The sequence below is a fragment of the Hyposmocoma kahamanoa genome, unplaced genomic scaffold, assembly GCF_003589595.1.
Source record: "Hyposmocoma kahamanoa isolate Upper Pololo Valley unplaced genomic scaffold, ASM358959v1 99879, whole genome shotgun sequence".
Lineage (NCBI taxonomy): Eukaryota > Metazoa > Arthropoda > Insecta > Lepidoptera > Cosmopterigidae > Hyposmocoma > Hyposmocoma kahamanoa.
The window spans coordinates 7,918,212-7,934,436 of NW_020656077.1; the positions used below are offsets into that span (position 1 = coordinate 7,918,212).

General features: G+C 35.1%; 1 protein-coding gene across 1 annotated transcript in view; it reads right to left on the minus strand.

The window, feature by feature from the left end:
- Positions 1-9,071: 9,071 nt before the first annotated feature.
- Positions 9,072-16,225, minus strand: part of LOC113239375 (phosphatidylinositol 4-kinase type 2-beta) — a 27,287-nt gene continuing 20,133 nt past the window's right edge. The window contains exons 6-10 of the mRNA XM_026476354.1: positions 15,688-15,824; positions 14,965-15,040; positions 14,106-14,245; positions 12,646-12,745; positions 9,072-9,225 (exon numbers count right to left, since the gene is read on the minus strand). Of these exons, the coding sequence (XP_026332139.1) occupies positions 12,658-12,745; positions 14,106-14,245; positions 14,965-15,040; positions 15,688-15,824 (441 nt within the window). The 3' untranslated portion in view covers positions 9,072-9,225; positions 12,646-12,657. The remainder of the gene's footprint in view (positions 9,226-12,645; positions 12,746-14,105; positions 14,246-14,964; positions 15,041-15,687; positions 15,825-16,225) is intronic.

Here is a 16,225-nt window from a genome sequence, read left to right on the forward strand (position 1 = left end):
TGGTTTTTGTATTAGACCCGTCGTCCATTTATTTGTAAGTCAATGGTAGACATATAAAATTTTCCATGTTTTAAATAACTATCTAATAAAATACGAAATACGATTTTATTGCCTTTGATTTTCGTTAATAAATTGTTATTCTGAACTCTGAAAAAAAATATTGGGCTAAATAATTGGGAGCATTAATAAAAGAATAAAATGCAATGGTGATTATATTTTCATCAAAATTATAATAATATGCAGTATGATAATAACCATGAATAGTTATGACACAACTGTAGATAAATTAGAATCATATTTTTATATGTTCGGGAAGAAACATTTCCTAGAAAACACGTGACACGACGCGCGACGCAGGGATGCCTAATCCCTACCCTAATAACAATATATTTAATCTACACAACAAAGAGCGTCTGAATGTTACAAATTCCGGATAAAATAGGTGTAAATCGTTTACTTCCCGTGTTAACTAGTACGTACAACATACCTCTGTATACATTTACTATTACACGTAGTATTGGGTTTTTCAATAGGCACTTGACAATTTTTTATTTCAGTAAAACGAAATGATTGAGACATCGAGTTGAAATTTATTCCAGGTGCAATAGACATGTTGCATTTAAGAATGGAATTCGATCTCGTTTGCCACCACCGCGAGCAAGTTTGCAGCGTTCAATTGAGTAGTTCACTTGCAAATGGCGCTATGTGACATTTTTAATGATTTTTAGTTAATGGCGTGAAATGGATCAATATTTTAAATAATTTCAAATACTTTAACAATACAGTGCCAAAATATTAAACTATATTCTGAACAAATCAGTGCCAAATGTTGACTACTTTTGTAAAAGTCGCTATCATTCTTAGGGTCGTATTCCACAACTCTACTCAATGCTCAAGTCAGGACTTGAATATTGCAGTGATCACTGAAAATCATACTCAAGTTCTTACTATCAGGGTCGTATTTCCAGTGCTTGAAATCATACTCAAGTCTGCTCAAGTCCTGACTTGAGCATTGAGTACAGTTCTGGAATACGACGCTTAGGGTCGTATTCCAGAACTCTACTCAACACTCAAGTCAGGACTTGAGTATTGCAGTGAGCACTGAAAATCATACACAAGTCCTTGTCATTAGGGTCGTATTTCCAGTGCAATCCTGAATTGAGCATTGAGTAGAGTTCTAGAATACGACCCTTACTTTTACACTTTCAAAAGTTGCCATTTTGTAGTCAACCTGCAAACGCTGCTCTATTGAGTATAAACACGAGTTTACTATATTATTATTTATTTTGTATACGAGTACAAAATCCGTTATTTTGTTTGGTATTTATTATTTTGTCATCCGAGAGGTTCCTCGTGTTCATTTTTTAAAAACTTAATCGTCAAACATTTCGGAGAAGATTGGTTTACATACGAAATTCTTGAATTGTATACTAATATTATCGGGCAAGTACAATTAAATGTGACCGAAGAAAAAGAAATGACCGATAATGAAGATACATTGTTGGTTGACGACGTGGATATAAGAGTCTAAAGGAAAATTAAAATTATATTCAACAAAACTAGCCATGTTATCGTTGTGTTGTTGCAAAACTAGGTACGTTAATTCTGAACAATGACAAAACTAGTTATTTTAAGATTACTGTTGCAAAACTCTGTGTTCAATTTTTAAATGGAAATAAAGTAAAAAGTTTAATAGTGTGATTTTGTTTCATATTGTTTCATCTCTTTTTTATTATAATTTTCAGATAATTAAAAAAGTACCATTTAAAAATCCGTTTTCGGAACAATAATTTTGTTTTTTAATTTATAGCTCTTTTATCCACGCACATAACGCAGTTTGCTAGTGGACTACTCAATTCTTTAGAGACAATTTTCCACTACTCTTCCACACATATCGGCCGAAACGTTGGCAATTTCACGTTTGATATTATTCCTATGTCATGAACCAACAACTTAACGTAACCCCATAAAAGGTAATTCAACGGCGTTATGTCGCATGAGATTCGACCGGACCATTTCGCGAGATTACACGATTATCGAACTTCCTCTTTAATAGATTGTTTCACCAGCTGTGTGGCCGCTGCAAAAGTGCACGCGGTGGTCATATGAACGAGATCGAAATCCATTCTTAAACGTATCGTATTTACTGCACCTGGAATACATTTCAACTCTATATCTCAATTCTTTTGTGTTTTATTGAAATACAAAATAGTTATGTCCTTATTGGACAACCCTATATAACACATTATATTTGGAATCAATTATCTACTTGATCATCAAATTGTATTATCTATATATACCTAACTATGACAATATTGATCTAACTTGTTTCCCTTGTACATAATACCACACCACACCTCACTATCGTTTGTGACATTTATGTTGCTCATTTTTGTCATTAATTTTTGATATCAGTTTTCAAAAGTCTACATTCCATATGCCCATTGTGCATAGACCTGAAAATTCGCCTAATGTCACATACGACAGTCAGTTAGGAGGGACGATATGTTCGGAACAAATTAACATTGTACTACATTTTGTTATTAATATGTAAATGAGAAATTTATTTCAAAAGGTGTACATATTAGAAGAGGCACTTTTCCGCACCAGAAAGCAAATGACAAAGAATCCTAACATCACTAACATCACTAGTATAATCTGTATGTACTGTTTATATGTATCCATTAATCGATACATTAAATACATATATATTATATATATGTAGTTTATAAAGTTCTGACCTAAGCTCAATAATATCCGCATTATATAGTTTTACTGATGACTTCACAGAGCTTTTGCAATGCGTTTCAAGTAGAAATTGTAAAAAAAAACATACAAAACAATTAAATATTTCACAGCGATCCAGTAGATATGCTACAATATACAATAACTTCCTAATATATCTAAGAGACAAACATATTCAATATTTAACAAAATTGCTAACCTGAGATGTGATGATGAAATGCGTAAAAGAGGAACATGTAACATTGTTTCGTATATATATATATATATATACAATAGATTCTACTGCCGCAAGTTATTTGGCGACATACGTAACAAGATCTTTTTTAAAAATTCTCTGCATAACCCTATAGAAAATCGTTTCAAATTATATTAATACAAGCACTGTTCATAATTTCATTTTCTACGTATACGTATATTTGAAAATTAATTCTTCTAGCATATTTAGATTTCACTTGGAATAAATATGAATTTATTTATATGTAAAAAATAAATTAATTTTGATAACATCGAAATAAAAAATGATAACAATCACCACCACCATGGAGGACATACTCAAGAAGACCTATAAATAGAAACATTGACAACGAGAAATCTGCGAGTAATCGGGCCCCGATTTTGCGAACACTTACCCATAAGTCTAAAAAGTGTTACAAATGACGAAGTGTTTTGTTCCCGACTGAAAGACCTTTTATTGGATAATGAATTCTACAGTGTAGAGGAATTTCTTTTAAATAAATTGTAATTATATTTTTAATTTTGAACGTATTTTGAAAATATTTAAATTTTTATTTGTATTTTTGTAGTTCATATTTTTCTTTATTTCTCTTTTAAATATTTTATTTTACATTAACATTAAAATTATTATTTATCTTCATGACGATCATATTATCCCTTGACGTTATATTTCGAATTGTGATATTATGAAATTGATAATATGAAATAAATGATTCTATTCTATTCTTCATTGGTGAATGCAATATAATTAAGAACATCCATGATTAAGTTTTTATGTTGAACGTCAGGATGATGAAACACCACCTTGATTTCAATTTCTTTTTGTGAAATTCCTCTAGTTTATTTATTATAATTATTAATACAAAGATCGAACAAAAAATTCCTTCGATCCGGCCGGATTCTAGATGTCGGGTCGTATCCGACCGGATCGAAGGAATGTTTTTCTAAGTTTTCGATCTTTATATTAATAATTATAACATCTACGATGTCAAGAACTACGCAGTGAAAGACGCAAAGACTTAACTTTAAAATTCAACATAATTTCGTAAGCTTAACTGTAATTTTGGTAACATTAGAAAAGAATCGAGATGATTAAATAATAGAAATCTGTAAACCTGCGAGGGGTGTTTGAAAATCTGTCTACACTGACTGATGGACGAGCATGTGTTATGTACCTCTACCATAAGTTTCCCGTGTCGATAGCCAATAGCAATTGCGAAAAATATTTGTCACTTTCATGGACAAATTTCGCAGCGCCCCTAGCGGTCACAAGAAGAATTATCATTATAGCAGCTGTAAAGTTCGTCCAGGGAAGTACTGCCACCTTACCTATTTCTGCCGCCAAGCAGTACTGTGAGCATTCCAGTTTTGAGGGGTGCTGGTGAAATTATAGGCACATGGGACTTCAACTAATGTCTCAGGGTGATGGGAGCAGAGACAGTGCACCTCAGATCGTTGCGATCTAAAGCTTAGTCTGGCACTGCAGGCGTGTCGTTTACCATGACTTGACACGACCCTTCACTTAATATCTATATAATATAATATAAATAAAAATATGTATACATAGAAATTACGTAGTAGTAGTACTATTAACACCGTGAACTCATGGTAGAGGCAGTTAAAATTTTGGTATGGAATATTAAAGCAATAACAACGAGAGCAAGTAGTCTGAAATGTAAGTATTTGGTTAGACAAATATGTCATATGTGATAGCTGACGATTTGCAGTAGGGTGTAGCCCATTTCGATCAGATATAAATTTTAATGTAACATTGCCGCAAGCTCTGTCAAATTATATTTCATTGACATGCTCGTATTTACTATTTAATTAGTAAATCCAGCAATGAGATGCAGATAAATAGGAATTAAATTTTTATCCATACAGCAACTGTACCCTTGACCTCATACAGGTTGATAAAAAATCACTGTTCATTTTCTTTTCTGTACATTAATAACATTTAGTAACAGAATACATTAAGTACAATAAAACAAAAAACAATTTCCCCATTTATTTGATGTTAATATTTCCCAATAATTGCTAATGCATAAATAAAATTGAGCGATCGGCGCCGAGCACCAGCACGTCGCACCACGCGACTACAGATCTGCGCTAACGCATCGCGCGTCAGTTTATTACTTTGTTGTCTATCAAATACATTATATCTATATATCAAATACACTCGCGCGTTGACTCCGCCCACTGCCCCACACCGTTGTTGTTGCTATAGTAACTCAATCAACACACCAAAGGAGGATTTTTAAAAGAGGATTGTGTTGGTGGTGATCAACACAATCCTCCTTTAAAATGGTCAGCGGTTTTTTTATCACCATGTATAACAGTTTACCTCTTTTAAGTGGGAAAGAACATCTCAGAGAAGCAAAGTCGACTAGTTAAAACTATGACAGAAAGGTATGGATGTGCCAAAACAACGAAATATGTAAATCACAATTCATTGCTATGGAATTAACTGTAACCATGGATCAATAACTCCACAGGACGAGTAGATTCGTTTGGAAATCGTATAGAAATGAATCTATACAAAAACTTGTTATCGTATTCACTTGAATCGATTTTCATAAAAATCTAATTGCAATGTGCACCCCTAATAGTAAGTGAGAGTTCATAGGAATGCAAACTATTGAGTGAAGTTGCCTCTTTTTCGTCTAAAAAGATTTTTACATCGAAATTTCTAATAAGTATGGAATTAAACCAAATTGTGTATTATTTTGCACGATATTGGGCAGCAATGGTTTAAAACTTTGGGTAAAAACCCGGTTGATTAGGTTTTAACCCACTGCCCATCTCTGGGTAGATACTATCCACTCTATGTACATTTGAAGTTTAGGTAAATATACTCTGCTTCTTCCGATCTTAACTTATTACAAAACTAAACTAAAATTATTTCAAAATCGCAACAGTGAAAATGGGACAAATAATTTTTCATTTAAAATTTTTAACTTAACTATAAAGCTGTGCTTACTAAGCCATCTAGCTACAATTCAACTGCCATTGCAATTTTTTCGTAATCTGCTTTTCAATGGCCAATCGATAGCACGTATGGTGTAGTATACTAATTATTTAACGTTAAATAGCTGATCAATCGAGATAAAAAATAAGATATGCATAGTAGTTTCCATGGTAGTTTTATAAGGCAACATCGATCTTTAGTATTGCCATCACTGTCATTCATCGAGTATATAACCAGAAATAGAAACGAAATAAGGGCTATCCATCCCTGGCAACTCATCGGGCAAATGGGTATTATATCACTTTTAAATATCAACTCTCGTTTGATCTGAAATAACAAAATTAGAAAACTGAAATAATACAGCGCCAACAATTGGCTATTTACAAAAATATTCTGTATTTCTTGTAATAAAGATAATTAATATCTCTAACAATGGGGGTGCTCCAGTCAGTGTGGGAAAAACAGCAAAACATCTAATTACAAAACAAATGGGATCACTTTTCATCGCTAATTAATAATAATAATAACGCACACACTCAACATAGCACCGCACTAGGGAAATCCTGTGTCGCGGATGCCATGGACACACACATAGACAACCATAAATTACACCCAAACTCACGAGAGAAATAAATGTAGGCCATACAATTATTTCTCCCGGCCCGGGAATCGAACCTGGGACCTATCCGCAGCAGTCCGGCGTTGTAACCGTTCGGCCACGGAGGCAATTAAATATCGTCTGCTTAAAGGTAAAACCACATAAGTAATATTTTCCATAAAAAATCTCTAAATTATGCACCTGTTGTAAGAAAATCACCTTTTTTCTTGCCATAGCTATACAAATTAAAAACTTCTTGTTTAAAATGTCACTTATGTGGTTTTACCTTTAAGTAGACGATATGTAATTTTGCCATTTTCGTCCTTTATAGTAAAGTTCAAATTAAAGTGGTAGATTTGAAGTCAATTGTCTCGAATTCGGGCTGGCCAATCGGAGCGTAGTTGTCACAGTAATGATTTGGCAGAATAGTTTGCAAACAAATTAAATAACATTTCGTCTCTATTTCTAGTTATATACTCGATGCTCTCATTCCACTGACGCTCTATTAGGACTCAACTGCCATTGCATCTAGATTTTAGCAGAACAACAAATATTGCAATATAATCTCAGTAGAGTCTGAATGAAATTACAAAGAGTAGTATAGTTCCAAGAAAATTAGCAGACTTGGGCCATTGATCTTGAATTTGTTTATTTTCTTTGACGATGATATTCAAACCTCATAATACATTTTTTAAAAGTTAGTCAAATGATGAAGAAGTCATCAACAATTTTGAGAAATATTCTACAGGATTAACTCGATCACATACCTACTTTTATATTTGTGAAGGAAACAAGTGTTAAACGCAATGCGTTCAAAATATAGTGCATACGGGTAATTTTTAGGTTAGTTTTCTCTTAACATAATAATTTTATTATATTATCATATCATTTAATATTCGAGTGTAGTATCCTGAAATATTATTTAATATTTCACGACAATATACTCTAATATTTAAATAATGAAAATTGCCACCGGAATTAGGGTAGAGAATACTAACGTGAGAATTACCCATACTCTGTAATGAAATCGAAGTCAGTTTCTTGAGCTTATCTTATTAAATAGGGTGTTTTAAATAAAAACCATTATCTGATAATATTTTGTTTGTACATTTAAGAACAATATAAAATATCTTGCATTAATTGTTAGACCTTTTCACGTTTCCACATTTCTTAAAAATGTTGTTTACATTTTAGACTTCGATTCCATCTCAGAGTATAGTAAAAAAATTCATCTACCGAGGCAAGTGCATACACCGGCACATTTAGCTGAACACTAGATAAATCCCCAAAATAACGCAGTGTTTTTTTAAGTTTGGTCGTTTTAATAATATGACTTTTTTTTTTCACTAAATGTGCCGATGTGTGTATATCGCACGTTGAAACCAGTATCGTCACAAAGCGAAAATCTTTATTTTTTTAATGTAAAATCAGAAACATTAAATTTATATTCCCGAGAGTTAACTTTTTCGTTTAGTGATGGTATTGGTGTGATACAGTGTGATTTTTTGTTAACTGGGACAGTACGAGGAAATCCGAAACCATAGGAGATAAAGGGAAACTGTCTTAAGTACAATTAGGTTTTCTTTCTGTGAAACCCAATTGCATACTGATAAGCAGTAACGTAGTAAAGCAATAGATGGCGCTACGGCTAAAAAGTCGTTCACAAACCAAATACAAAGATACGACAGCAAGCACAGAATTCGTGATTTCCGCTGGTTAGTTCCGTGGCTTAGTTGGCATAGCGTCTGTCACGGTTTGCTAGAAGACATCGATTCGAATCCGGCCGGATCGAAGGGTTTCTTTTCCAAGTGTTCGATTTTTGTATGAATAATTATAGAAAGTAAGAACGTGTCAACGAACGTGATCATAGTTTTGCAAAAATGACACCTAAATTCTTTTTTAGTCGTGTTTGATGTTTGCTTTTTGTTGTTCGGGAATTATAATAATGAACCGCAACAATTCATCAGTCCAGAGGTGACAACAGTAACAGTTTTAATTTTAAGAGTACATTTTAAACCAAACTATAAAAAACAACGAAAAAATCTTGATGTGCCTCTTTCGCAAAACTATGAACATGTTTGACACGTTAGTGCTATCAGCACCCAATTTGACTTAAGAAAATTTTTTGGTCCAAGTGTGAGTTGTTCACAAAAATTAATAATTACATTTTTTTAATGCTAATCGACTCACGTGTCTTGTCTTCTGAACTAAGTCGATCAGAATTAATTTTTTTTGTCAATATTAGACATTTTTATCTAATTCAAACTCACTCGAACTCACTAAAAAGTCACAATGTGAATTTTTTTTTCCAAAAAAAAATAAGACCTAATGTTTCCCAAGACAATTTCCTTGTACCTCCTATGGTTTCAAATTTCCCAATACTGTCCCAGCTAAAAAAGCACTGTACGTTTAATTAAATACTACAACATAACACATGAACAGAAATAAGCTCTATTACAATAATCATGTGTGATTTCTTTTTTTAATACCTAAAGCACGCACATTTGCATGTCTTCGGTCCAACTTCAGGAGTACTTAAATTAACAATTATTTATTTATTAAATTTTAAAAATGCGCTAAACTACATACATACATAATATACATACAATTGTTAACATAGTTTCATATTATTACATCAGCATCTCTGTGGAACTATCACCTTGTTTCTTTTGTAGGGAATCTGAAACAAATATTAAATATTTACAATCACATCAAGGTCGTCTTTGATGACCCAGTAATGGGTGCGAGTCTCATGTAAACCGACAATTGAGTGTTATTATTTGACAGTATTTCCAATATTCCATGTAGGCACTAATCCAGGAAAGATTTGCCAGAAGCAACCACACTTACACACATCAAAAAAAGTTTGCGATCAATAGCATAAGCTCCTATAATTCTTTAAATTTAACTTTATCAAGAAAAAATCTATGTTGTATGCTTTCTTTAAATAGGAATACCCTGTTTGAAATTAAAATATAAAACTATTTTTTATTGTTTATTTTAAAAATTGAGCCATTAATCATAATGTAATAATGATAGAAATTTCATAGAAAGAAAAAGACTGTTTAATTAAACTTAAACAACAATTTATTATTAAAAGGTGTGAATTCAATATAAAATAACTCCTCCCCTGACTCGAATACATGCGAAGATCCTCCTATCCCATTCTTCAATAGCGGCTTCCCTGAGCTCTGGAACTGTTTGGGGACGTGGCTCACGGTTCCATACTGCTCGTTTAAGAGCATCCCACGCGTGCTCTATTGGGTTTAAGTCGGGCGAGCCGGCAGGCCAGTCTAATCGTGTGATATCGTATTCTTGAAGAGCAGCATTGACTCGTTGAGCTCGATGTGCGGGCGCATTATCATCGACCAGTACAAATTGGTGCCCATGGTTTACTCGGAATGGTCTGACGATATCATCAATAGCAACTGCTTTGTACATGTCTGCTGTCATGAAGCCCCGATACGGGATCAAAGGCGTTCTAGCTCCAATCATAATGCCACCCCAAAAGGACACCGATTTTCCGCCTTGCTGAACTGTTCCAGTGGCAGTTCTTTGTCTTTCACGGTCGCCTGGTCTTCTCCAGACACGGACACGTCGGTTATCTGGATGAGTGCTGATTCGGGATTCGTCAACGAAGAGACAGTTTTGCCAAATGTTTTCGTCCTCACCTTCTTCATTTTGCCGAAGTCTAGCCCACTGCAATCTTCGTTGTTGACGTTGCCGGGAATTGAGCGGAGCTCGCCAAGACCTCCGTGCTCGTAATCCAGCCTGGTGCAAGCAATTGCGAACGGTCTGCGTGCTAACTTCAAGCCCAGAGGCGGCCCTGACTTCTGCTTTTATTTTAGTGGCGTTGATTGTTGGATCACGGGCTGCCAGCAATCTAATATAGCGCTTTTGGGCAGCTGTCAAAACAGTTGGGCGACCGCTGCGGGGTCGGTCAGCTAAATTCCCCATTCCGTGATACCTCTGCAACGTAGCCACGACACAGGATTGGGATATAGTAAGTCTGCGTGCTATTACTCTCGTGGTGTATCCTTCTTCCCTCAAAGTTACTATTCTAGCTCGTAAAACCTCTGATAATCCTCTTGGCATTTTTTCAATCACAACTTTCCGCGAAAAATATCTTGAATCGCTTATAATTGACTAAATCAGATTTCTGAATGAGCGTAAGCTAGGACTGAAAGCCTTTTTATATGAAAAAACAATTGAACGGGGTCATTGTTTTATGTTCTAATTTATTTTTAAATATTTTAATTTTGTTCTAATTTATTTTTAATTTTTAAATCATAATATAATCTACAGTAACAAAAAAGATTTCAGTTTTTCGAAGTGATCGCAAACTTTTTTTGATGTGTGTATTTATCGATGTGGATTCGGGGTATAAATACAGGGGGTCGATTCAGAATCTTACAGTAACTCAGTTGTCGACCGATTCCATTTGATATCGTCGATTTCTTTTCATTTTTATTCACAACACCCGAATCGAACGTGAAACTGTCGAATTAGAAACCGAACCTAAATGACGTCACAATCGTACGATTACTCAAACTTCTCGACCGGCAAAGGCTACAAATGTTATTCAAAACACATTTATATATAGTAAAAGTTACCGAACGTCGTATTGTTTACAAAGCAAGAATGTAATATGGAAATCTCCATTGACTTACAAATAAATGGACGGCGGGTCTAGTACAAAAACCACGAAAAAAAATGTCCCAAGTCGACCTATTTAAACGTAGTGACATGTAAAGGAATATGAAAAAGCTAAAACGTTGAATGCTTGCTTCGCTGTCAGTCGAACAAACGAAGACTAAAGCGTGAATGACGCTCTGTATACGATTTTAACGCCCTATAAGTTCGGACACTTTTTAACGCGGACCCGACGTCCATATAATTGTAAGTCAATGGAAATCTCTTATTATTTTAAATAAAGTCCGGATTGTGTTCAATTTTATAAATTTACTTTAGTGCAAAACTAATTAGTGCATTCCTATATTTTAGGCCTTTAAAGTCTTAAAAATATATATAAAAGAATTTTCGTTTTTCATATAGTCTATTTCACCGACTAACTCCGTAAATGCTGTTGAATAACGATATCGTATCCGAGGCCAAATCGAAAGTTTAAATCGAATGTTTTGAATAGCTCGGAAAGCGCCCTTCAATTCGAGAACGATATGCAATCGAACGATTCGGTTAAAATATCGAAGAGTTCCGAATCGGGGTCCTGATCGGTATATTTTTTCAGTTGAATCGAAACGCGCGATCGGTTGCGACAAATTGTATGGCAATCAAAGGCATGTGAAAGTGATATCGTGAATAAAGTATACAAATTGAAGATTATCCGTTTCCTCTACCATCCGATCGCGCGATCAGCATATACAGACCCAGCAAGAAAAACCCTTACATCTATAATAAAAGACGTTTTATGGTTCACATTAGCTTTTGTGACGTGACTCGACACTCCGTAATAACTTTTTGACGTTTCAAAAGTCTGTACGTACTACACTAACATTAACTACTCTATATTCGCAGTAAATGTGATGACTTAACTAGCCTTTTTTTTTTTTTTTTTTTTTTACACCAACAACGCGCCCTTGCGAGAATTCAATTAAGTCGTAACGACAGATATTCGTGCAAGTTTAAAGTGTCGTGTCTTGTATATTTAAATGAAGTTGTTCACACATAGAACAACACAATTAATTGTCGTTAACGACTTTTATGACGTTACGACGACAGGCTGTCGTGATAATGGGAAGGGCTAGCACGACGGTCGGTCGTCTGACGATAAATAAAAAGTCACGACAAAAATGTGACGACAAATAGCGTCAAATGATTATGTCGTGCAAACGACAAGGCGGCTGCCGTGAATTGATAAATTGTCGCCACGGTCTAATGGGGAACACGATAATCGTTCAACGATAAAATGAACGTCCACGACATAATGGGAACGCGCCCTAACGTCATTATTTTACGGTTCAAAAATAACTCGTGTATATTATTCTGATAGCGCATACTGTGGTAACCTCCAAGTTGCTTTTAACTGCTGGTACTGTATATTCACCTTCGAGAAGCAATTAATAAAAAATTACATACACACCTGACTTAGCTTTTACCACCAGGAGAAGAATGGCGACTTGTGCTGGAAACGCTGTTGGAATGAGTCAAAGAAACGTGACGACGTAGACCCACTCTTCGACCTGGAAAAAAGTTACTTAAATAAAGACAAGCTCAAACTTGATCGCAGCGAACAGACATACTCCGGGGCAGAACCACCTATGCTTAAATAAATTTTTATTTTTTCAAAAGTATCTATAAGATTTCTATAAAATTCTATTCCCATTTAAAAAATATCTATAGCACTAGTTTCGTCGTAAACTTTCATTCAATGTGGTTGTTCTACGGAGCATTCACCCCAGCGGAACCACCAATAAGTATCTATTACTACACATAGTATAAGCAAATGTATGGCATCAAATAATTCTATAACAATTCTATATTGACCCAGCACTCAAACTCTCAATCTATTTTGAATATACGAACAAAACGATGCCCCAAACTTTCTCCTCGAAATAGTAGCTAAGCGCCTAAATAAAAGTTCTTAGCAAGGACATGAAATGTCATATTATGTACACTTCCAGGCGTTTATATAATAAGTCGTAAAATAAAACAAATATTGTCTCGTGTTACTGATGGAACAGTTATTTAACCTAGTATTTTCATGTCCTTTTCATGTTCGGGCTTATAAATGAATAAGTATAATTATTGTCAACGTGTAAGGTACACAATAAAAAAATAATGGAGCAAACTTACGCACGGAACTTAAGTAAAATCAACTACATTTGTAACATCATCTACTATTATATACTATACTATTTTTGTAAAATCGTTGAATCGAACCTCAGTGCAGCGTTTGCAACTGTTCCATTGTTTTATTCCAAACGTGCTCCCTCATAATATCCGTCGATTTATTTTTTGGCATGCCTCGTTTATTATGACAGTGAACTGTTAGCTTATTACTATCATTACGAGATTCACAGTAAATCTCTGTACTGTTCAAAATTACGCATGGAAAGAGATTATCAGCCCAATCAGAGCTTTAAATCACAAAAATCTAGTTGACAAGTTTCATCTGTCTGTAATTCCACTGATACCTTTACCCTTCAAAACTGGAACACAGTAAAGCTCACATGACTGCTGGGTGGCGGAACTAGATAAGTTAAGAAATAGGATTTTAATCAAGTAGATAATTTTAAGTGTAATTTGTTTATCTATGATATTTTAGCAGTAGAGCTCCTTGTGGAAGAGTTCTTCCTGGAAAGTACTGCCACCTTACCTGTTTCTGTCGCCAAGCAGTAATGTGGGCATTACTGCATTCCGGTTTAGAAGGGCAAGGGTGCTGGTGAAATTACAGACACATGGGACTTGTCAACTTATGTCTCGGAGTGACAGGCGCAGTGGCAATGCAACTGTTATGGACAGGCGTGTCGCTTACCACCAGCACGACATCTTCACTTGGTCTCATAAAAACAAACAAAAAACAGTTATTATAGTACGAACCTCTCGACGATGACGGCGGGCATCTGTACGAGCTGCACTGGGCTTTTATTGTCCTTCAAAGCCTGCGTCAGGTTGAGCACTTGGCCCCGCATTACCGACATTTGTCGCTCAAATAGGCCTTTGTCGAAACCCTTGTCTTGCTGCCAAATTAACAGGAAAACAATACGGTAAAAGTAGATACGTACTATATATTCTCAATAAATCAGTGTTATACCAGCCTTCCCTCGTTTCACTCATCGCCACCAGCTACCATCCTTACAGCCATGTAGCCAGGATTGCCAAATCCTGGCAGGATTCGAACCTGGAATCTTCTGGCAGAGGTTACCAAACCTTTTGTCTGGTAGACCATGCGCCAATTTTGTTTGTTTTTCGTACACCACCTGCCATTCTAATATTGATTTTTTTCACACACCATCGGCTAAATTTGAATGCCTCGTAACGCCGTTTTTGGGCGAATTCATTTTTTACTCCTCAAACGCAATATCGGACAATTTGTTTTTTTTTTTTTCAAACGCACACACTCATGTCCCCGCACTAGGGAAACCCTGTGTCGCGGGTGCCATGGACACACACATACATAACCACAAACCACACCCAAACTCAAGAGAGAAATAAAAGCGGACAATACAAATATTTATTTTTATTTCTTTTATTTATAGGGACCTCTGCGTGGCAGACAAGCATGGTAACCGTTTAGCCACGGAAGCAGTTAGATAGAAATAAAGTATCATGTTGTACATAGTTGTTCTAAACTAAGCCAAAATTTTCAACACTCATCGTCTCATACACTTCTGAAATATCCGTCCTTAGCCACTGGCAGGTACGCATAAAAATGTAAAACGCAAATTATAACGCGTACCTTGAATAACATGTGCAATTCATCACATAGCTCTTGTACGAAGTTCATGTCCGACAGCAGCGGCAGAACGAGTTCCCTGCAAATAAATTTAAAATAAATAATTAAGATAATCGTACCATAAAAATATACATACACACAAACGATATTCAAGACCCCCGAAGAATAAATATCGGGGGGTGAAACGAGGGACAAAAAAAATTAATATCCCTTAAACGTATATTTGGTAAAAGGTGAAAAGGTATTGGAAACGTATAATTAAAATAATGACAATTATTTATAAGGAATCAGGCCGGATCGAAGGGATTTTTTCTGAGTGTTCGATCTTTGTATTAATAATTTCTTTTAACGCACACACTCGCACACACTCAACATAACTATCTATAACTATCAATAAAAAATTAAAATACAGTGAATATAATTAGAATACAGCGACATTTCTCGCCAGGGCTGGTAGCTGTAAAGGTACTAACTGGGTGATAAGTCTTTCATAGATTCCTCATAGATGGCGCTACGACTAAAAAGTTTTTGAACACCAAATACAAAGACACGACGCAAGTACATAGAAAACATTCGTGAGGTCCGCTGGTACGTTCTGTGGCTTAGTTGGTTTAGCGTCTGGCACGGTATGCTAGAAGACGTCGGTCTGAATAAGGCCGGATCGAAGGAATTTTTTCTGAGTGTTCGTATTAATTTCTTTGTATTAATAATTATAATGATAATTACTTGGTCTCATGGCTGAAGGGTTGTTTGGCCTGCGGCAGCCATGCCCAATGGTAGGGGTACGCACGCCATGAGTCCGGATGCTTGAACGGGAACGCCAGACCGTTGTCGATAGCCGCGATCCGTACTTCTGTGCTGCCCTGTAAAAGTATTAACAATTGACTATAATGGATATGTTATACACATAAGAAAATAAATATTTTATTTAAATAAAGCTTATGACTAATTTTCAGTACTACGAGTTACAAATGCAACGGAATTAATAATATAATAATAATAATATTGATTTTCAAAAAATTTTTTTATTTACAACCTTAAATATAAAGTAAGGATTATTACAATACAAGATGAGATCCCTGACTCTCAAAGTATCACAATATGAGAGCCAGTGTTCCTCCGCGCGCTAGTGGATCTTACTCTACACAGGGAAACAACAAGGTCCACTGTTCTTTCAATTAGAATAAAAACAAAAAAGAGAAAAGATAATAATAAATTGTGTGTGTGTGTGTGTGTGTGTGTGTGTGTGTGTGTGTGTGTGTGT